The 24,268-nt window shown below is 38.8% G+C and overlaps 1 protein-coding gene across 1 annotated transcript in view; it reads left to right on the top strand.

Moving 5' to 3' along the window:
* LOC128358335 (spondin-1-like) overlaps positions 1 to 24,268 on the top strand; it is a 100,232-nt gene that overhangs the window by 57,416 nt on the left and 18,548 nt on the right. Inside the window, exons 7-8 of the mRNA XM_053318574.1 lie at positions 21,575 to 21,639; positions 23,651 to 23,852. Coding sequence (XP_053174549.1) covers positions 21,575 to 21,639; positions 23,651 to 23,852 — 267 coding nt within the window. The remainder of the gene's footprint in view (positions 1 to 21,574; positions 21,640 to 23,650; positions 23,853 to 24,268) is intronic.

Consider the following 24,268-nt stretch of genomic DNA (forward strand, 5'->3'; position numbering starts at 1 on the left):
CACACCTGAATCATGATTATTATATGAATAGAAATGATAGTCATAAAGTCTCTGGCGCTTGGCCTCCACAAGGACTTTATCCCAGAACAGCCACAAGATAGACCTCCCAGGGAGTCCAGACACTGGAGGTTGATTACTTTGCATGAGAACAAAAGTTGATGAAGTGATAGGACTGCTGACCCTGTGAAGACTGGATGGAGATGAGGACGTGGTGGGCACGTATAACAGCTGACTGCCATGACTGCCAGACTAGAGAAGAGAAAGAGACCAAATCATAGACTAACGATGAGAATGTGTTGTGCTAGATGTGATCGGCAGGTGACAACAGAAATAGAAACTACACCCCCTGAGCATGCGTGAGAGACAAGGGTGAATGAGCAACAACTATGCCTGATATGTTAAATATAGGCTTCCTGACTGAACGTTCGCTAAGCTTCATATCTATCGCCTTAAGTAGACTAGTTATTATCTATATTTTCCACAGTAAAGATTAATCCTGTGGGAAGGAGTAGAGAAATGATTGCATATCTTCACTCTCCCTTTGTTAATCCAACACATTGCTTAGGGTTTATATTCCACAGGGAACACTATTGCACTTCTCCAGCTGTCAACTTTACATATTTGCATTCGCAGCTAACCCCCTAATTGGCAAGTGCTATTCATTAACAGTCCTGAATGAACACGAGATGAAGGTTCACATCTGTTTGGGTCGACAGGTCAACAAACAGATGTGCAAGAAAGCGGACGTTGTTTCTGTTTCTAGCCTAATATTAGCTAGACTATTTTACAGAATTGTATAGGTTTACCAACTTGTTCCAAATCAGGTTTTCCTCGATTGTGCTGTTTTAAGTTCATTTTAATCATTGTCGATCGTAAACATCTGTAAGTTACCTTTACCGGACTGCCCTGTCTAACACATTGTTACACCTGACACAAAGCATTATAACTGGGCCCATACCAATACTCCATCTGCATCAAAACTTCATGGGTCCACTCACCTACCCATCTGGCTACTAGGGTTGCATCTGTCTAGGTCAGAAGATTGTGGAACTGGAACAGAGAACCTCCACACTGTATCAGTTCCAGAAAGCAGAGAAGCTAATAGACACCATTGTAGTTCTTGGATCTGCACAAGCTAACAGTACATCCACAGGAGAAACTCCAAAACTTTAGACTGAAAGTTCAATCCAGTCTCTGGTTCATTTCTGAACTATCTAACCTACCTCAGTTAGAAGCAAAGCTTGGGCCGTAGATAAACGAACTGGGGACTCCTCTCACTAGCTTGCCTTTAGACAGCTAAGAAATCAATATATGTCCTCAATAAGAAAAGCAAAGTAAAGCTACTTCACTGTACTAGACACTGTACTATCAGGACAAAAGGAAATATGTTCAGCTTTTAATGAGCATGTTGCTGCACTTAGCTGCCCTTTTGAAGAAGTTACTTCAGGTTCTACTAACCTAATACTGCTAAATTAAGGCAGAGCCTTTAAATTGAACTTCTTTGTTTTTCATCATTTTTCTTCTTCTTCAGTTGCTGAACCGCTTAAAACAAGCAGTGCCAAGAAAGCAAGAGGAGAAGAACCTTAGACCCATTTTTTTCTTATAATCTCCTTTAATCCTTTAATCACTCACTGCTTAACTCATCTTTTCAACTTAGGTATTTACCAGCATCATCCCAAAAGCCTGGAAAGCAGCTCATGTTGTGTCTCTTCACAAAGGTGGAGATAAGTCTGACTTACATAACTATCAGCCCTGCTTCTGCAACTGCCCTGCTGCTCAAAGATCCTCACATCTTTATTCAATAACCAGCTGAAATGTTATTTAACCAAATATTCCATCCTGAGTCCCCCTCAATCTGGATTTAGAACAGAACATAGCGTCCGTATCTGCTGCTATTCTTGTCTTACATGATATTGTGTCCACTGTAGACTTAAGATGGACTGTACAGCTCTTTCAGTTAACCTATGAAAAAAATGTTGACACTGTTGATCACTTCACACTTCTAAAATGATCAGATATTGGCATGGACTCAAACACTTTGAGGTGGATTAGCAACTACCTCTCAGACAGTATGAAAATGGGTGATGATAAATCTGACTTTCTTCCAGTGACTAACGGCATTCGACAGGCCGAATCATCACCTGATTTGGTGTGAATTCAGCTGAAGTCTTTCTACTTTTATCACCCGTTCTCAGGACTGGCTGACACTATGTTCCTGCAGTAAATCCTAAATTTGGAAAGACAGATATTTGGCCCCATTTGTTTGTCTGTAATGTGCAGAGTAGAATAAAACTTAACACACTGATATCCAGGCACGTGCACACAAAGGGCCCTAGGGGTGCTTGAGCCCCTGCCCTTTTTGCTTCGTATTAAAAAGTGCTGTGTGTGTGTGTTTTTTTTTTTTTTTTTTTTTTTAAATAACATTAATAAATTCCTGTAAAGAGAGTGGGGGGCGCGTGAGTGAGTGAGTGGAGGAACTTGAACCTGTGAGTTGTGGTCCATTTATTCAACGTGTTTAAATATGGGTAATATTTCAGAAAAACGCTCTATTTTAGTCAATGTGTCAGCTTCTATTTTTGCCAGATGTCAGAGCATGGTGCATCAATTGAGCACAGAGCAGATCGTGCGGGACAGGAAATCGTGCACAAAATACAAAATAAAACACTGGGTTAATTTTCAAAATAAAATGCACCGTGTTTACGGCGGATCATATTTCCCTCACTACATGTCTTCCAAGCCTATGATAATGTGAATGAACTCATGTTGACAATAATTTGTTGACACAAAAGAAATGGCAATTTCATATCACTTTCACCTACACAGGACACACAGCTAAGTAGTTAGCTTTCTATTAGCACTTTATTTTTTAATTTTACATTAATTTCCATATTGTGTACTGAAAAAAAAAATGCTACCCTTTTCTGAATTTGAGCCCCTGCCCCTCTATAATCATGTGCACGTCCCTGCTGATATCAATGTGGCAATTCAGACATTTGGTTAAAATTTGTGTTGATTTTAGGTGTAGAATGCATTTATTTGTATTTTGTCAGCTGCTACTTTATTATTATTTGAATGTTATATCGCTATGTCATTGCCATTGTCATTATTATTTAGTTATTTCTTTTATTTTATTTTTACTCTGTACTCAGGACTCCAACCATTACCTCCTTTCTCTCAACAATAATCACAATCACATCATGAATCTTCCAACTGCTGCCCTCCTACGAAATCCGAGTCCGTCTCCCAGTTTTGAAATAATGAAAAGATTTTATTTTTTTGCACACTATTATCACACTTCCCACCGTGGACTTTCATCCTAATTATTATTTTGCTTTGTATCTCATTAGAGTGCAGAGGAGAGATTAGGTTTTGATCAGAAGGGCTGTAGCACACTACTGGTAGTGAAGTAATGCAGTATATTAATTATTAGTTAGGAAATGTTACAATTATACTGGACTAGAATCAGGATACCAAACAAAATAACAAAAATAACCATAAATTCAGTATACAGTTGAATTCCACAAAGATATCTCAGTTCAACAACAGTGTGTTTCTTTTGTCAGTTTTTCTTCAGTTTTGAACCACTGAGTTCCTCTCACCTACTTTTCTGTCTGACTGGGTGCACCCTAGGCCAGTTCTCAATATTTGGATCCAACATGCACAATAATACAGTATATCAGTAATATAAATACTCAGCCCCTTCATATAAACCAGTGATGGTTACAACTCATTGCTTCTGCAGACACACAGAATATTTTAGGGTAAGAGGTAAGAGTCTGAGTCTGGATTTTGGGGTTGTGCAAGTGGTTGTGAGAGTTAAGTGTAAGAGTGCTGTTGGCCTTGTGCAGTTTATGATGTTAACCACATCACCGTGGTAGAAGAGGGGTAAGGTATTTAGTTCTTAGCTTCTTGGGTCTTCAGTTTCGGGATCTTCAGTCAGGTCTTGTCTAGGTTGCCTCGCCATCAACTTCAAATCAACTGGAAAAACCTGACCTGCAGTTAATTGACATGAAAGAAATTGTAGAATTTCTGATTTGTCAGGAACTGTACATTACTTTAACTTCAATGAATTATATATACAACTTTACAATCAGCATGTTTAAAATAACAGTTACAGTAAATTCGTTTCTGAGTAAAGTGAAACTAAATTTCTGTTTAACTTACTTTTTCGATCAAGGCAAAGCCAGTGTTGCATGAATTAAGCTACACAGTCTAAATTTGACACAAAATTCTTGTATCTTTTTTTATTTTAAATCAGAATTACTATACCAGTGAAATAAAACACCTGCCATAAACTCACTGGCCAACATTACATTTTTAGGTTTTTTTACATTATATTGATAAGCCTTACTGCTATATCATCGTCCACTCCATTAACCTGAAGACATACATACACTAACACACACATATACTCTTTGTGACCTGGGTTACAGTGTGTTTGGGCGTACAGGCTTTTGCATGCAGACGGTGAGATCAGTTCTCTTATAGTTCGATGGTTAAAGAAATCCACAGATGACTGGCAGCAAATAGGGGTTGTGCAGTAGCTTGTTAGCGTCACACACCTACCAGGTAACAATATGTTTGGAAACTTTTATAATGAGGCTGCTTCTTTCATGTCCCCAACAATCCCCAATGCATAAGCAGTGTGACATATGCTAAACAGTGCATTGTTTGGCACCTACACACTTTCTTTCTTTCTTATGTATTTCTTTCTTTATTCCCATCACTTTCCCCTGATATGCGCCTGCTCATTTCTTTATCGCTCTCTTCCCACACTTCTTCCCTCCTTCGTTCCTTCTTTTCGACTGTCACTTTTTCCCATCCTTCCTCAATGTTTTCTTCCTCTACTCCTCCATTGCTCTTTTTCTTCCTGCCTCACTCATTTCCTTCCTTTCTAACGAACCCTGTCTGAATTATGTCAACCTCCTCTCTTCATTTTTTCCTGGGGTTGGCAATAAACTCCAAATGAAGTTTCTGATGAGCTGCATTTGGTTTAGATTGCTGCTGCTGTGTGTGTGTGTGTGTGCCTGTCCGTGTGTGTGTGTGTGTGTGGGCCGCCCAGCCAAACTTGTCAAAATGTTCTCAAAGTCTTGTTCATTGCCCTCATGTACATATACCACTGATTACTTTTCAGTTTTAATATGAATGTGTTTGCTAGCTTGACAAATTAAAATTTTGACCTATTAAAGTTCATCCTGAGGGGGTACAGCAATGTCTGTACGGTACCAAATTCAATACCAATCTAGCCAATGGTGTGGCTGGAGGAAAAGTAAAGGGAACACCAAAAACAGTAAGATCATCTTCTGGGGACCATGAATGTCAGTGTACAAAATCTCACACCCATCCATCCAGCAGTCATATTTTAGTGTTTCAAAGCAATGGACTGACATTGTTATCAATGAAGCCATCCTGCTGGCATGGGTAATGCAGTGTTAATGCTATGTTACGCTAATGATTCCCATGTTAAGGACTCACAAGTACTCAGAAAGGTTGTATGATAATCAATTATGAGAGTTTTAAATACTGTGCATATTATATCCATTCAATCTTGGTTTAATTCCATTGAGTGATGGACTTCAGCTGATGAGAGTTTGCTTGGTTTTCTGGTGCTTCCATTTGAGTGTCAAGCTGGATATATCAAAGCTCACAGAAGAGTCCCAGTTTCCCACTTATAGTTACACCTTATAGGTTGACATGAACGCTATTTACAAGTCGTTGTTACGTTAACTCTGACATGACGTGAACGTGGCATAAAACCTGATATTTTTAACCACCAATCACCATGCGTTGCAAGCTGTGGAAGCCATTAAACAAATGCACCCAAAGTTGGCACGAGTTGCGTTTGCTTGAATGCAACACATGAAGCTTCACTATCACTAATTTCTACTTTGTTTGCTCCTATTACACACACACACACACACACACACACACACACACACACACACACACACACACACAGATTTTGTCATTTACCCTCCATGCCCTTTGTACCTGCTTTCCTTTCTTCCTCAATTCCCTCCTCCGGCTCTTCTGCTTCCTGTTATCCTTGTCACTTTGCTGTTGTTTCAGACTTTGCTGGACATTGGATGATAAGATGTAATCAGGGCCCCCCCCCCACCATTTCAACCTCAGTGCCCGTGTCACTGCTGACATGTGGGTTGGCATTTACTGTGTGACAGCAGCTTGACACAAGTTCACATCCCTCTTCATTATGGACGCTGGAGCCAGTTATATTTTGCGCCAATCAGCCTGGGTGTAATCAGTTGTGTTCAACACACCAATCTAGCCCCATGACAAGATAATTACCATGGGTTCCCGAGGGAGTCGTGTAGTGGGGAGGACCACAGAACTCAAATAGGAGTTGTAGCAGTTGCAACATTAGAGTACAATGTAAATCTGTTTTCCGGCAGGTTAATCAGAGTTTCTCTGAGGCTATTTTTAGAAACAGGTAGGCGGAAACGTTTTCAGTAGGGGTCAGTGCAAAGACTGTGGAGTGCTGTTGTGAGCTTGTAGTGAAAAATCTTGCAAAAAAATCCGAGCTGAGATGTTTTATGTAAGGAAATCTATTCAGAGTATACTTAGATCCCTTTTACACACTTCCTCTTTCACTTCATTCACTTTTAGTTACTAACAGTACATTTATCTGACAGCTACAGTTACTGCTTACTTTGCAGATCATGATTTTATATACAAAACACGTGATGAGATTATAAAACATGCACTGCTATAGATCAAACCATCTAACAGTCAGGACCAGATTAACCCACTGGAGGGCCCTGAGGCAAAGATGAGCTGCGGGCCCCTAATCACTAAAGCTTTCCCCCCCTGGGTTCCACAAGTTAGTCTGGTAATCATTTGATTCAAGGAACTATTTGCATATGAAATGCATAATGTGAACAGGAATTGAAATAATTAAAGATGATGAAAATAGATTTTGACACTTGAGATTAGGTAATAAAGTGACTTTAATGCCAATATTATTTTAGTTTAGATTGTACTTCAGTGGTGCACATTACTAAACCCACACATACACATGGCAGATGTGATCCATATCATGCGTTTGGTTTAACATCCATCAAGAAACTCAGAGAAAACACAAATTCTATAAAAGTATGATAATATTACATTGACAGACTTTTTACTTATCATACTTTTTTGTACTTTTTTGTACTAAACTATTCTGAATTCAGTACTTTCACTTTTAATGGAGTATTTTTATATTATAATATTGTTACCTAGGCCTCTCAGTTTCAAACAGATGTCAACTTCTGTCATGTGTTACTGCCTGGAGAACATCAGAGTGTTTATCCTACATACACTGATACAACTCTTTTGTGGACTTTTTTCAACAAATCCACATACTGTAGCAGTTAGCCATTCAAGACAAGTTAACAACATTCAACATTGTGCTGATTAGTTTATCCCACTCAGAAAGTGGATGTTAGTTAGTCTAGTTTGCGAGCATGAGCACTGATCCCCACACGTGTTACTTTTGGTTCACATTATTTCCAACACCTGCTGACTCATCGGGAGCTCCTGCACACTTAAGTTCCCTCTGGATTATGGACAGGAGCATGTGCAGCTAAGATCAGCAGTATCTATTTTTTATGGCAAACGACCAAAACTGACAAATGGCTAGAACAATGACCTCAGCATGAATCAAGAGAATCAAGACACAGAGGGAAGAAGCAGGGCTTAAATCACAGATGGGACTAGCAGCAGCTGACCACCTCAGCTGGTGGGCTGTTGAAACTGAAGATATATTATAGACTAATTTTAGTGTTCACCCACACAGACTCACATTGTCAGTTGGTAACAAAAAAATCATGTATGGTTCCTTGTCTCTTCTTTTTTTTCTGCAGTTACATTTTTGACAGAATAAATACACATGTCAGAACAAGCTCTATAAAGATACCCTTTGATTTCTTCACGGAAATTCATTTTAATTTTTTTTTTTTTTAAACTTTAAGTAGTAACAGAACGCTTCTTCCCCCGCTGAAAATATGTGACATGCTGCGAGTGCCCAAAACAGCATGAAAAGAATGAAAAAAAAGCGAGGCTCATAAATGATAATTTTTCATACAGTGGGTTACATGGTGCAAGCCATTTCAGAATATGACATATTTTCCTGTAGCTGCTATAAGCCTTATGAAAGTTTAATGAGCAGGAAAAACCTGTTAATGTATTCTTTGCTGGAAAACTCCAACCTTACCGAAGAGAGCACAAAGAGATGCAGTGTGAGTGCTTTCTCTCTCTCTCTGTCTCTCTCTCTCTCTCTCTTTCTGAATCCTTTCCCATTGTTCAGTCTATCTGTGGTCATAAACATCATCCATCTGACAGGTCACACAGACCAGAATCCATCTGTCCCGAACATGTTACAAGTATTTCTACTGCAGTTTCTCTACCTCTGTGGCCTTTACGTGTCACCTCCAGTCCTCCCTCCCTTTGCATTGACTGTTTTCCTGGGCTTTCTCTCAGCTTCAGTCTCCTGTCTTCCACATGTTTTTTTTTTTTCATGTGGTCATAAACAAAATCCCTCTGAGCGGTGACTTTACTCCCGTGACATGGGCCGGGGGCACGGTATTCATCACTCACTTTGACTGAGTTCAAAGCAATTACTGGACTTTCACTCCCACCCTGACCTCCTTCTTCTCCCTTTTCTCCGCTCTCCTCTGCACAAAACACTATACTTCTCGTACTCCCCTCACCCAGTCCACCTTTGACCCTTCTTCCATCTCCCTCGCCACTCTGCACGCTTTGTCTCTCCAACACACACACACACACACACACACACACACACACACACACACACACACACACACACACACACACACACACACACACTTGTGCTTTTTGTTTTCCTTTGTTGCTTTTTCTTCTTTCAAACTTTGTGAACTTCTCCCCTCTCTTCCTCCTCACTCTGCTATGTCTTTCTACTTGACACACGTTGCTCACATAGCACACGTTGCTCAGGGTTTTTTTCTTTTTCTTGGGTGTCATCATTTTGCTCTTGTGTGAAACATGCTTTGAGTAAGTAGTTTTTTAAAGTTTTTTTATATCTCAGCAGCAGTAATCCAATGTCCTAAGAGTCCCTGAATAGATATCTAGCATAGAGACCAGCAGACTGGTTTGGCCATTGGAGACCATTGCTGTACAAGATTTCTGTCAGTCTTCAGCTCTAATTATGTTCACATTAACATTGAAGTAATCCTTACACCACAGATTGACATCACATTTAGGGGATTCTACCCTGTTAAGATTGATTATACTGTCCTTCGTATACAAGATCAGCCCTGTTTGAGACTGTCTCATCAATAACAGACATTCTCAGAAAGACAAGAAAAGAAACAACTTCTCTATGAGAGATGTTTCTTTTGTTGTTTTTCTTATTTACACAAGGATGTAGACAATATAACATAGACAGGGCCAGCAAACATAAAGAGGTTTATAAAAAGCAGGAGACCTTTGAGAAAAATGCAGTCAAAAATATGAATAATAATAATAAATAATACAGAGCAGACATACATTAATAGCCTTGACAATAGTCTATGCTTTTCATTTCCTGTGAAATATAAAACATATGGGTTCCCTTGATAGAAGAACGCTCTGCTCTTTAGTTTTGTTTATTGTTCAAGTGAAATATACTGCTGGAAAACACTTTTTATAAATATAATTCAGATCATAAATTTCACTTTTGTTTGGCTTGTCAGTCCTCCATGTTTCCAAGTGCAGTCTTCATATAGGTGCATGTAAGGAGCGCTACAAAGCTCATATTGCCATTTAAAACAAACCTAAGCTGCATTTACAGTTCTGCATTGAGAAGTTAAGCATCTATGTGCATAGTGGCAGGAGCTAGTCGACATGTGCCCGTCACGACATTATATCAGTGGTATAAAATGTTCTTCAAATGACAATATTATTGTTTATCGCGATTATTTCTGAGACAATATATCGTCCAACAAAAGTGACAGGCCTACTTCAGACCACAGAGACTGCAGAGATACAATGTGCAGACCACAAGAACAAGTTTCCAATGCCACTGGAGGTTTTTGTGTTTTTTAAAGATTAGATTTTTCATCTAAAGTGAGAAGAAAGTGTGAAAACTTTGAAGAAAGTCTCAATTATCAAGCAAATATGTCCTTGAGTGCCAAGAAAGTCGCCTATAAATAACATTTATTATTATTATTATAAATGCATCTCTGCTGCAAACAAGGCCAAGGGTTGCAATTTTTAGGGTAGTCCACTGATCCAACTTCCTCTCTCAGGGAACTTTACGAACACAAAGTACTGATCTAACACCCGTGTTTCCAAATTTTCAATCTGACACTGTGAATTTACTGGAACACAAGGTGATGGATAACTGTGGTGCTAAACTCAGAGTATATCAGCAGAAGGAAAGGGTTTAGTCTTTTTCCTTTAGGAGCAATATCAACATGAGGTCATCAGATCTATTTCTTTGGTTTGTTTTTTCTTTTTTTCTCACCATAGGGTTTTCTCAGGTCAGCCCATATAACACAAAATGAAACTGCCAGAAGCAATTTCAAAATCATCACCTCAGCTGCCAGAGGCAAAGAAGCCGTTGTCAGTTGAGCACATAATGGCTTTTGCTTTCTTTCCAAATTACAGCTCAGGAAAGGTTCAAGACTGCAGAGTTGAGCAATTATCAGTAGACTGCCCAAGAAAAGGCTTACAGAGGACATACATTACCTAGAAAAATATCACAACCTTTCTTTTCACCAACGCCTAAATAATGGAGCCAATCAGTTCAGGTTTACTTGACCTGAATGATTGCAAAGAGATGGCACTCATGAGAATGAAATCACTCATGGGTCACACAGAGCACGACAAAGAAATGTAGACAGAGGACACAGCAGCCCCCTAATGGTAGAAGACTGTCATTACACATGATAAGGTGCTAAATAACACGGGTCGAAAGGAAATGATCCACCTTCTTCTTTTCTCTTTTCTTCTCTTCTCTCATCTTCTCCTCTTCTCTCGTCTATTTTCTTTTCTCTTCTGGTCCTTTTCTATTCTCCTCATTTCTCCTCTCTTCTCCTCACCTCTTCTCTTTTCCTCTTTTCTCTTCTCTTGTTCTCTCCTCTCTTCTTTTCCTGTTTTCTCTTCTCTCTTTCCTCCCCTTCTGTTCTCTTCTTCTTTTACTCTTATTTTCTTTTCTTTTCCTCTCCTCTTCCTTCCCCTTCTCTTCTCCTCTTGTCTTCTCTTCTCTACTCTCTTCTTCTATTCTCCTATCTCTCACGTCCTCATATCTTCTCTATTCCCTCTTTTCACCTCTTACCTCCCCATCTCTTCTCCTCTTTTCTCCTATCCTCTTTTTTCTTCTATTTTCCTATTCTCTTATCTCCCCTGCCCCTCTCTTCTTGTCATCTCTCCTTTCCTGCTCTTTTCTCTTCTCCTCTTCTCTCCTCTTGCATTATCTCCTCTCTTCTTCTCATTTTCTCTCCTCTTTTGTCCTCTTCCCTTACCCCTCCTTCTCTTATCCTCTTTCTCTTATCCCTTAAACTCTTCTCTTCTTCTCTCCTCTCTTCTCTTCTCCTCTTCTCTTCCCTCTGTTTGTCTTCTCCTCTTTTCTCCTATCCTATCCTCTCCTTTTCTCTTCCCTTCCCCTCCCTTCCCTTTCTTTCCTTCTCTCGCCCTCCGGAAGATCTCTGTGATAATGATGTTTCAAATTTAAACTTTAGTTTCTGGTCCAAAAGCCTTTGAGGTGTCTTGGATGAGCAGCTGCAGTCTGCTGGATAGGAGTCTTTAAAACATCATCTGCGTTCCCAGATCCACTTCAAACGAACATTCAAAAGCCTTTCTTCAAGCTTCCACGTTTCTTCTGCAGCAAATCTCGAGTTTCAGAAGCACTTTCATGCCAGTTGATTTATTTTCATTGTAATGACAACATCTTCTTTTTTTTAATCTCAGCTTGAAAGTTTTTTTTTCATGTGTTTTCTCATCTGTCAAATTGTAGTATGCTTTAACCCCCCCCCCCCACACACACACACACACCCTCCACCAGTACATTACTGATGAAAATGGCTTCTTTGCTTGTTCAGCAGAGTCATCCATTTTCCCAAACTACCTCAAAGTTAAATGGCTCAGTAAACACATAAACAGATCAGCAAGCGATAGTGGCAAGAGGTATATTAGCGCTTTAAAATGGTAAGATCTGTGGATGTGTTTTTGCTCATATTACTTCCACTGAAAAACAAATGCTGATGTAGACACAGGCCTGTATCACACAGCGCTGTGCCTGATGTATAAAACACCTCCGCCTCATTCTTCAGCCATTATTAATTGCAGCTGTTTGGTTCTTTGTAACAAAGAGAGAGGTTTGCCCAGACCAAGCGTGACATTGATCCATGCTGACTAATGTGACAATGTTTCCTCAGGTGAATGTGTCACATATTACACCTGACACTGGTGTGATGGATTACCAAGCCCGCAGGTTAGGAGGAAATGCACATACAGATACACACACACACACACACACACACACACACACACAAAATCATTTTGGCAACAGAAACACACATAGTACACTGCATCGAAAATACGTACAGCATTGTGGCTACAGTCATAAAACACTGAGCTCTGACAGCAGAAAGCATAAGCAGGATATGCAGGTGAATGTACACACATACACGTTTAAATGTCCCATAAACCAAATTTTCAGACATCTTACTGTGAGTAATGGTTTCCAGAATACTTCCAGAATAAAATATCATGTATTATAATATTCGGGCCAGTTAGGTTGTCACAATGATTTATTAATTAGTTATTGACTTATCATACAATAACTAATACCTGTCAAGTAATTGTCAACATCGTCATGTCACTCCATTTTTGATGCTATTTATGGTTGCATTTCTTCTGAAATAGCCATTCAATTTTATATTCACTAATTATCTCTGTATAGTAGTTTTCATTGTTTGTGAATTCAAATTGCCTTCACACACACACACACGCAAGGGATTCACAGGAAACAATGTAGCATGTAATCAGTGTGTGCTTATCCCATTGATAACAGCCACAATGTTAACTTTCCTAATGCTGTGTCAGAGCTGTATTATGTTACTGCTAATATAAACACAATATCCTATAGCGCTGCTTCACGTTAAAATGAATTAGACTGGCAAAACATGGATTGGCTTTTATTATGAAGCAGCCACAGGAAATGCAAAAAGCTATTTGTCATAGCCGTTGGCGCTTACTGTGATCTGTAGGCTTGTCACAATAATTGTGTTATTGACTTATCGTACAATAACGTAATGATCAACATCATCATGTCTATAAATGGACTTGTATGATACATGGACATGACCTTGATCATTTCTTCACCTCAACATTGCCAGACTTCACATTAGCACATTAGCAGCTAAGAGGCATGTCACATTGGACAGAAAACTGCTCCATCTGGCTACAATTTAAGATATTTTTGTATTTGTGTTTTTCCCCCGGTTTAAAGTAGGGGGGGTCTCAGTTGGAAAGGGGTAAAAGTGTACCTTAATCTGATCAAACCACACCCACATAGTCCTGATGAAGTACATTCGCTGAAACAGTTTTTTCCTGAATTTTAACTGTGATTGTGCTTTTATTTACTAATGAATACTTAATGTTACAGAGAAATACTTAAGCATTGAGACCAAGTTTCGAGGGCTTTAATGAGGACTGGGGTTAAAAACAGTGGGTGGGGTTTTTGCAGTGGCAGCAGATATAACATCCATAAATCTGAAGCCATCAGGGAATTCATCTCCCACACCAGCACCAAGACTTTAATTGGCTACTTTATAAAACTGCATGAAATAAAACTGCATGTTTTTATACCCTGATATTACTACCTTTGCCAGCAGCGTCACTGCTGCCATCGTTACAATTGGAAACACAGTCATCAAAGTATCATAAAAACTCGGTTTTAATGCGGGTTCTGGTTCTGCGTTGTTTACTACGCTGGAGCTCAAAGTGCGTGTTTAATGTTAGGTATTAAAATTTAACACAGATTGGTGGAATATGAGCTATTAAAGGTTACATGGAGACGGGTTTGAACACGCTCATATCTCCAGGGGCTGCAGCGTAGAATTATCAAGTTATCACTAGAATTAGAAACATTTCAAACACTGAGCTTTTCACTGTCAGAGTTATTCAGATGACTTGAAATGATAATACTGCATATTAAATGTTAGATTATGAAATATTAAATTGTGATTTGACACTAGCAAGCCTTCAGGCGAGAGAAGATATGGGCTTTGTTTATTTGCAATCTGTTTATGGTTTTGCTATACAGGAAGAGAGGTTGTTATTTTGTACAGTACAATTACAGCGACTAGCTTGAGGGACAAGTAAATTACAGTGTAATTGGATGGATGATACAGCACGGCTCAGGGCTTCATAACCATATCACAGGTGGTTGATAAATAACCTGCTGAGCAGAAATTGATGTGTGTGTGTGTGTGTGTCTTTGTGATATCATTTTTGACAAGTGATTGAAGACACCTTGCTAGATGAAGGGTATTTCAATTTATTTCCACAAGGATAGATTGTTTCATCATGTGGTCAACTTTAGAAGAAGCTGTGTTTTTTGTGAATCATGACTCTTAAATGAATACTTACATGTGTGAGTGGTTATGTATGTGGATGTGTTCCAAATTTTTTACCTAAGCTATGAATTTTATCTGACTGAGTTACAACGTATTGGCCCGGTCATCCATCTGTTCCACAGCCCCCATGCAATTGTAATTGCATTAGTGCAGTGTTGATTTTTATTAGACACCTTTTCCCAGAGTCCCCAGGCTCATTTTCCTTTATTAGACCAAGTCTGGAAAGACAATACGGAACCTCACGTGGCTGCCGTGCGCGGAGTCCCTCCAGGCGAAACATCATTCCAAAGTGAGCGAGTGATAAGTGGGCAGAATTGAGACTATTGAGGGGATTTGCCAATGAATGGTGCAGTCTGTCTTTGTGGCACTTTCCTGCTCACACGTGTGTTTTCTGCCAGCTGTCGAAGAAAAATGTCTTCCAAATTTTGAAATGTCACTTAAAAAGCAGCAGTGGAATGCTTAAAATTATGCAAATGAATGATATCTCTCTAAATGAGTAAGTTGTTCTTTTTCTGTGGTGTCATTTTGTGTTTTTCAAAATTCGTGCTTCCATCTGAAGATAAAGATATATTTTGGAATATTACAGTGCTAATGCTAAATTCAGCTTAAAAGTGGAAGCAAGTATTTTCTGATGATCATGAAGGATTATTCTTGACTGTAGAAATGGTCCAGGGTCACTCACTTTTTTCCAGAACTTTCAACTTCAGTATATCTCAAGGACATTCATTAGTAGTCTTCATCAAAATATTAATTTCAAGGATTACTTACAATATAAAGACTCAGTGGTAGGGATATTACTACACAGAGCAGAACATGTCAAAGTGAAGAGGAGGATAGAGGCCCAGTGGGTAATCCAGGGGACAAAGAATGGATGGTGTGAATCCCACCCAGACTCAAGACCACAATGGACACTGCTCAGTCAACAGCCAGAAGCATCCCATTGAGACTCCTTATGTGACCTGGCTGTCAGCGCATATAGATGGAGTCGGCCATTCAACACCGTCAGATCTCAGTTGATCCTCCCTAAAGACAGGAACAATCCTCAGAGGAAGACCGGATTGTTCAACATCACATGTGACAGCTGTGGGGAACACCGGAAACATTAGATAACAAAGACCATGTTTGAATACAGACAGAAGTTACCATCTTACACTTACCTCCACCTCCTGTTATCACCAGTGTTGGACAAGTTACTGGATAATTGTAATCAATTACTGATGACACATTACTTATTGTACTTAAGTACTTAAGTAATTACAGCTCATTTACTCACACCCATCAGCTCCATCTCAGTTGCCTTCAAACTATTCAAAATCACACACAAAGAAAAAGAAAAATTATATTTTTAGAGCTGAAACTAGAACTTTTTAAATTCTTTAATTATTGATTCATCTGTTGATTCTTTTCTCTACAACTTGATTAGCTTTTTGATCCAGAAAATGGTCAAAAATGTTGATCACTGTTTCCCAAAGTGTCCCCAAGTCTATTTTGTCCCAACCAACAGTCCACAACCCAAAGATATTCGCTTTACCATCATGGATGACTAAATACTCATATTTCGGAAGCTGGAATCAAAATTTCTGGAAATTATCCTCTTAAAATAATGACTTGATGATGAATCAATTATCAAAATAGTTGGCAATTCTTTTAATAGTTGGCAACAAATCGATTAATTGATTAATCGTTGCAGCTCAAGCAGACAGTAAGGATTTACTGACCATTCAACATTTAATATTAGCGTGCCTCACTCTTGAATGTAGCTAATGTTAGCCACAGACACACCTAGCCAGCTAAGAACACACAACATGAGAATAAGACTTTGGAATTACTGCAAGTCACATTTCTCCTCCTCCAGAGTTGTCTGTCAGCTGAATACAGAGACTTCACTGATATCAACCCTCCATTAATCCTGGAGAGACAGCAATCTTGCTAACACATTAGTTGATGCTAATCGAGAAATACTGGGATTACTAACTGGAAGGTAGAATTTCAAATCGTAATCCCTTACACTAATCATCACTAAAATGCAAATAAGTCATGTTATTGCCCAATTATCATATGACTGAGGTTCCCTGCTTACGTGAAATTTATAATTTAGCAAACTCCATTCACTGGCAAAGACCATGACGTGGTTGAAAGCTCAAGAAAAAGAGAAGATTAGTGGAGTTAAGATATCCAAGGCTCAGACATTCAGGATACTATTGGGCCATTCAACAGTTTGAATTCTGTCACTGATTATCACATTATTTCTATATTAACATTTGAATAGGATATGAAATGTGTTGGCAATAATAGGGAAAGCACTTTACCGACCTCTGCTTTATTCATTCAGCTCTTCTAATTGGATACATTCTAATTAGCAAAAAATGTGTGGATTATAACCCAGCTGCTGTTTGAGCCTGTTTCCATCCAGTATCAAGTGCTTTGATACTTGTCATCTTTGCCTGCCTGTATTATCTCTTTTACACTGTCACCGCCTTCCTATCTGTTAGCCTGTCATGGTCTAGATATAGATTTTATGTTTCCATCATAGCTCACAGGCTATATAAACAGATGTGAGTCACAGCACTATTTATTTTCACCTTCACCTTAGCACCATGTTCCAGAGTGGCTGGACAGTAGTGTCACTTACTAATCTTTGTAATTTATTTGTGAAATGTGTCCTAGGCTTCAGCTCTTTCCTCTTCATTTTTACTGCTGTCACACCTGCTGCAGTAGTTGCTGACAGAACATGAATAGCAGCGGATCTCTGACAGAGAGTCACTCAAGTAAGAGAGACTCACTGTAGTAGACTTCAGTCAGTGAAACAGGAGCCCAAACACATACAAAGATAGATGAATTATGTCTACGTCATGTGGATTACTGGTCAATGCCCACTTCTTTAGAGTAAATGAGATTATGGCGGAAACGAATAATTTCAAATTGATTAATCCATCAGTTTTTGGCCTAGCATGATTCTATGGATGAATGCATTGCCATGAAATTTGGCACAGACATTAATGTTCCGACACTTTGGTTTCTGACCAAATACCTGCAAAAGCAGTACTTTGTGTTCAGTGCTAATTGAACTGAAAAGCTGTTTGCTGTTTTTGCTTGACAATTACTCAAATTAGTAATTGGTTATCATATTTTTTGTCAATTATTAACTATTACGTAGGATTTAGTGTATGTTTAGATGTGGGTTACATGTAGCTGAGGAGGTAAAAGAAATAAGATAATGATGGAGGAATGAGTTATATGGAGAGCAACAGAGTGAATTTTTTATTGTAAAAGTACAGGGATATGTGTATTTGTAACCTCCACCCTCATGTTGTCATTTTCTCGTCTTCACTGTTTTGATGTCTTTGTTTTCTGTCCCTTTTTCATGCTTGCCCTCTCCCACAATCTCCGTCTCAGTTTGTGTACTCATACTCATCATTTTTTTCTTCTTGTTTCTCGACTTTTATCTTCCTCTTCTCTGTCTTCATCTGCCGACCTTCTCTACCTCCACCTCCCACTCCTTTTGTCCTTCTCTTTCTCTCCTCCTTGAAAACATTCATGAAAACATAATGCACATTTGAACAGTGATAAATAGCAGTCATTTTGTGCCATTGCTATAATTACCATAAACAAACAAGACCATTACAGGAAGATTTGCTTTTCACCAGCCTCCTCTAAGCATTCTGTATTGTATGATACCGGTTGAGGTCTCGGTCACAGGAATAACTTTCTTTCTTTCTTTCTGGTCTTGGTATTGGCAGATGGTGGAGGAAGTGAAAAGATTGAGAAAGTACTTTCAATGTTTGAATCCTTTCATCGTGTTTATCCAGAAAGTTGGAAACATGTAATTACTGGATTTCTTGCATTTGAGCCAAGGTTGGAAAACATGTCTGCTTTGAAATCTTTAGTTGTGTCTACCAGTAATTGAACTGTATCGTACTATTATATCAGAAAAATGGTAAAATTCCTCCAGTGACACCCACCCACCCCCACCCCTATATAGCACTAATATTGAATCTCTTTCATTGGGTTGATTTTATTGGACTTTATAAGCGTCTGTCTGTCTTGTGGTAGATTGTTTTGTCTTCTTAAGAGGCTAGAATTGGGATGGGACCTATTGCTGAAGGCCTGTAAACACACTTGAACTTTGAGTTATATGTGATGGGCTATACAGATGAAGTTAACTTGATTATTAACGTGTACAAAATTGCAAAGAAATGATGGACAGCGCAACAAGTCCCCCAAACTAAACAACAGAATATGTTATCTTGTCACTGCCATCTGAAACAAGCAATGTTTTGGAGTGTTTTCTCCTCTGACGCTCCTGTCAGCAGCAACATAACACAACAACATAATAATTATGTACAATGATTGTTACAAAATGATTCAGATAACTGTTTTCGGATCTACCACTGCTCAGGATAGAGTTTCATTAGATTTAGGCACAAAGATGAGCTCCATCCAGTGGGGAAGATGGTGAAATGCAATTGACAGATCTGGACAAAACAAGTGGACATTGAGTTAAGACTTTTTGTCAAACTAATATGTTAAAGTTACAGAAACACCATGTTGATGTTTAACAGGTTGCCATCTTAGTTGTTTTCGAATTCACACCAACCGCAAAGTAGGAATATCATTAGTTCTGCAGGTATATGGACATAAGTCAAAGTATTAGGGACATCTGATGATGGTGGTAGAAGCAAAGTCAGAAGATCACTACAGTTATTACAATTTATCAAGAGGGTATGTGAATGTCTAAACCAGACTTCATGGCGATCCATCCAATATTTGTTGAGACAATTCACTCAGGTTGGTGATAGAGTAAGTGAGTCATTTCCCAGAGTCATTCAAATTGAGGATCTAACAACTTTGGCTACCTTAATCCATCCAGTAAATTGTATATTTCACCGAAAAATAGTAGAGTCAGGGGATCCAAACAATCAGTAGGATCCATCGCCCGATAATGTGTTAAAGCTGTAATAAGTGTTCTGGATCAAGTGTCAAACAGATACTTTTCCTAAAGCCCAGCCTCTAGTCTAGAGTGACCAAACACTACTCGGTTAAAGTAAGGGGATGATCGTTGTCATGGTTAACTGGGGAAAAGTCAGAAACGGGTAGATGCCTCATATGTCACAGTCGTGTGACTTCATTTATTGATCCAACAACATTATGCTACTCCTGCCTTTGTTACTCATGAACAACAGTCATCACTCATGTGCCCACTAGAAGTCCTTTCAGGTAATTTTTCTTGGGATTACAGTCTCAGGTCACATTTATACCTGGAGTTAACATGTGGTCTCTATCTGGATATGACATATATCTGAACCACAGGGTTTTTTGTTTTAAAATACATTTTTGATTGAATCTCAACACCGAGGTGGGGAAGGCGTATAAGAGACCGACATCCTCAATCACTTTCTTGCCAGAGAACACTTGCTAGTTACTAGTACCACTTGTGTCTTGAGGCAGAGGTGGAGTTAAATGACTTTTCAACTTGCTTTAGAAGGTTCTTTAGGTGAGACAGCTGAGAACCAATCCCAATGTGTTCTGCATGTATTTACACCTTGTATTAACATGCAGTTTTAATGCCACATGTTAATGGAGTATCAGACGATGGTAAAACAAGTCTAAAGACAGCTCAGAAAAAATATAGATATAAATACAATTAATACATTTTGCAGTCATAGCTCATTTAATGGTGAGGTCCACTGGTGCATGGCTTGTATGATTTCCTCTCAACTACAGAAAGGGGACAAAGCTTGTTACCTGTTTAAAATCCAATTGTGCAGTTTATTGCACAATTATTATTATGCTGAAACTTTCAAAAACATTCAGATGATTGTTTTTAGCAGCACACATTCCAGTTAAGATGTATGTGTGAGAACATGTTCATGTGGTTTGATAAAACAACATCATAACTACAAATCACTACTAAATTGATCACAAGTTACAAATTTAAATCAAAATCCAGTTCACCACTGATCCTCTGTTTCTTCCACATATGGGCTGTTATCGCATCTCACTTGTATGAATATTTGTCCATTGCACATCGGTCATTCTATTTTTGGGTCTTCTTGCTTCCATGCTGGCTTTTGTGTTTTTGTCCCTGTGGCTGTCTATATTAATATACATATCTGTGTCTGTATGTGTGAGAGGATGGAGTGAGGTCTGAGCCAGGGGAGGCCACAGAGCTCCGGCGGTTTTGAAGAGAAGATGGACATTGACTTGTAAACTTGTTTTTACCCACACACACATACACAAACACACATACATGCAGACACCCACCCGACCACACATGCACACACACTCGTTTTTTCCACACTGCTCCAGGGAAAAGAGGAGCCTATGGAACCTTCAGTCAACCAGAAAAAAGGATTTTTCTTCTTTTTTTGGCATATCCCAAACTGGAGTTATTGTGTGTGTTTGTGAGTGTGTGTTAGTAGATGTGTGTGAGCGTTTAAAAGAGAAAGAGACAATAAATGGAGAAGAAGAGAAAACACAATAAAGGCTCTTATTAAACCAGAAAAGGGCACATTTGGTCTTTCCTATTCAGTTCTAATCAACTGCTGCGCCACACTAAATCCACCATTTGTCTTCCAGCTTTTGGCTGAATAATTACATCCGATCCATTATGATAGATAATGTGTTGTGTTGTCCATAAAGTGTCCCTAATGCTGCAGAGAAACTAGTTGTGGGTGCTGTACAGAGTGCCAAGTGCGGTTCCTGGCTAGAATGACAGACGGCTATTATAAAACAGCACAGAGCAATTTTGTCCTGATAAGAGACACACTTTGTCCAGGCTCTTAAGCCTTTGAAAAGTCGAATACACTTTACTGTCCTTGGATGAGAGTACTCACCCTCAGTCATGTCAATTTTTGACTTTTTTCTGTCAATGTTTTTTCTCTCCTTGTATAGTCATCCATTTAGTGACAAATTGCTTCTTGTCTCTCTCTCACTCTGTCTCTCTCTCTCTGTGCCCCCCCCCCCCCCCCCAGGGAGATGAAGTACTGACTGTCATTAAAACTAAGGCTCAGTGGCCGGCGTGGCAGCCCCTCAACCTGTGAGTATCGCTCAATGTCAGTTGCACTAAAAGGAAAAAACATTTCTGTGAGATACTGATTGAAAATAAAAAATAAAAATAAGCAAATGATGATGTCAGCTCTGTAATTTGATTGGTTTCATATCTGTGTGGACAGAAAATAAAAATAGGTCACCAATATAGGGGGTGATGTTACTGCTTTCTCCCATCTGTAATTTCAGCACTCTTAACATTAATCCGTGTCGTTATTCAAGTAATTGAGTGTAACATCTTGTACCTGAGGTTACAGGTCAGTCACATAGAGACACCTAATGCTAGTTACACTTTATTAACTAACTTGCTGACAGCTTCAATTATTTGGACTCATTGAAAAAAGAAACAAATACAATTTAGTCTCCTAGCAACCGCTGTCATGGGAAACGCCCAAAGAGGCTTGGAGCTTACTCAGTATTTCCAAACATATCTCCAAAATCAGTTTAATCCTCTTGAAAAATGTAAAAATATGCACAATAGCTTCAGTATCATTGTAGTTCTTCCTTACACAAAAAGCAGGGAGAGTTCAAATTACAGGTCACCATTAAATCCCATTTTGACCTAATGGATGTATTATATTTTGACTGGTTAGCCATGAGCACGTCATCCACGCCCTAGTTCCTGACAGATGTGTTCATCATTTATTCTTCATGTTTTCAACATGACTATGCTTTAAAAAGTCAATGTTGTGTGTTCCTGCCGCATGAAACTGCTACAACTTTGATACTGCCTTTATTTAGCTTCTACATAGGAGAACATTGTACAAAAACTGTTTTCTAAAAGGTTTTTTTGGTCTGGCGGCCTTGTTCAAAAGTTGATATTTTGATGATACACAAAACAAAACATGTATGTCAGTTTTTGGCACTGAGAAGCAGCCTCAGCGCTCCTCCAAGCCAAACACAATACTTGTTTAGTGATATATTGTAATAAATTAAAAATACTAGATTTACATAATTTAGAACATACTGGATGATCAACAAAAAACTTTGTTCCAGAAATCCTTGATAGCACGACCTGTCCATGAACAATAATACTTCAACTTCATTGTGTGCAGTATCAAATTCTTAATTAGCAGAATAAGCACTTAAGTTGGAAATTGTTCAATATCTGACAGACTTAACAAATATATTATAATTAAAATTCTGAAACTATTGTATGATTTATTTATTTATTCTAAAGTAGTCTTAATTGTTTTAGGATGCCTTCCTTTATGAACCTCTCAAAAGCCCGGCTGTCTGAATACTCACATGCTTTGGCATCCTGTGCACTCTTTTGAATTAGTTCAAGAGCAATTACAAACTTATCGCAATTCTAGCCCTCAGCACTGCATGTGCATGAACACACAGACACACACACATACCTACACACACACACAAGCGCACACTAATGTGCGGTATCTTTCACCAAACATCTGTTTAATTACCCCTTCTAGCATTGTCTGTCATTTGCGATATATTGTGCCACTATTATTTTTACTAATGAGAACACTCACACACCAGAATAGGCTCCCATAATAACGTACTCACATTGTCAGTGTGATGTATGAAATATTAGCTAATTTTGTTCAATTTTGCATACAAAGTTGTGAGAAGTTTATAAAATCATTGTTTGTACTTATGACTTAGTTAAGATGTGATTATTAAGATACCATATCTTCAAAACATCTGATTATTCTCTACAGGTATTTAACATTCAGAGAGAATATGCCATGAGCTACAGTGTTCCTGACACTAATTGGATATTTTGGAGCTTCAGTTATGCAGCAATTAGCTGACCATGACAAAGGTCAGAGGTCGTGACATCAGAAATTTTGAAAGTAATTAACTGAGTTATGCAATAGCAAAGTGTTATAGGGAAATATTTCTCCTGAGATGATTTTCAAAACATGCAGCCATACTTGAGTCTCAATAAAATAATATGAAAAATTAAATTTATAAATGGATAGATACTTAGTTTTTCTCTTTTGTTCTCTATTCCTTATATTCATCCTCACCATCAGGCGAGCAGCTCCATCAGCAGAGTTTTCAGTGGACCGCACCCGTCACCTGATGTCCTTCCTCACCATGCTCGGGCCCAGTCCGGACTGGAACGTGGGGCTTTCAGGAGAGGACCTCTGTACCAAGGACTGTGGCTGGGTCCAGAGGCTTGTGACAGACCTTATTCCCTGGGATGCAGGAACTGACAATGGTGTCACATATGAGGTATATTATAATCTGCATTTTTTAGTTCAAATGTACAATACCAGTCAATAGTTAGAACAAACTATCCCAACGCGTGTCCAAACTTTTGACTGGTACTTTATGTTGTTAGATGTAGAAACCTGGAATGAGTAACATCAAGTTGGCACTTAACAGTTGTATCAAAATCTACTAGCTGCTTCCATCATGCAGGACCCCTGGAGAATTCACTGTAAAACATAAAATGGCGAAATAAGCTAAAAGAAGTGAATGATTTTAGTCAGAGGTCAGTTTCATTATAGTGTCAACAACTCAGTCTGACACTCTGTATACTGGCTCTAACATTAGCTTTAGAAATGTCAGTGTGTCATTTTTACTGTCCTGCCAGCAGCTCTTTGACCCCAAACACTGTACGTTAGCTGTGACATTAGCTTGAGATA

The sequence above is a fragment of the Scomber japonicus genome, chromosome 5 (genome assembly GCF_027409825.1).
Source record: "Scomber japonicus isolate fScoJap1 chromosome 5, fScoJap1.pri, whole genome shotgun sequence".
NCBI lineage: Eukaryota > Metazoa > Chordata > Actinopteri > Scombriformes > Scombridae > Scomber > Scomber japonicus.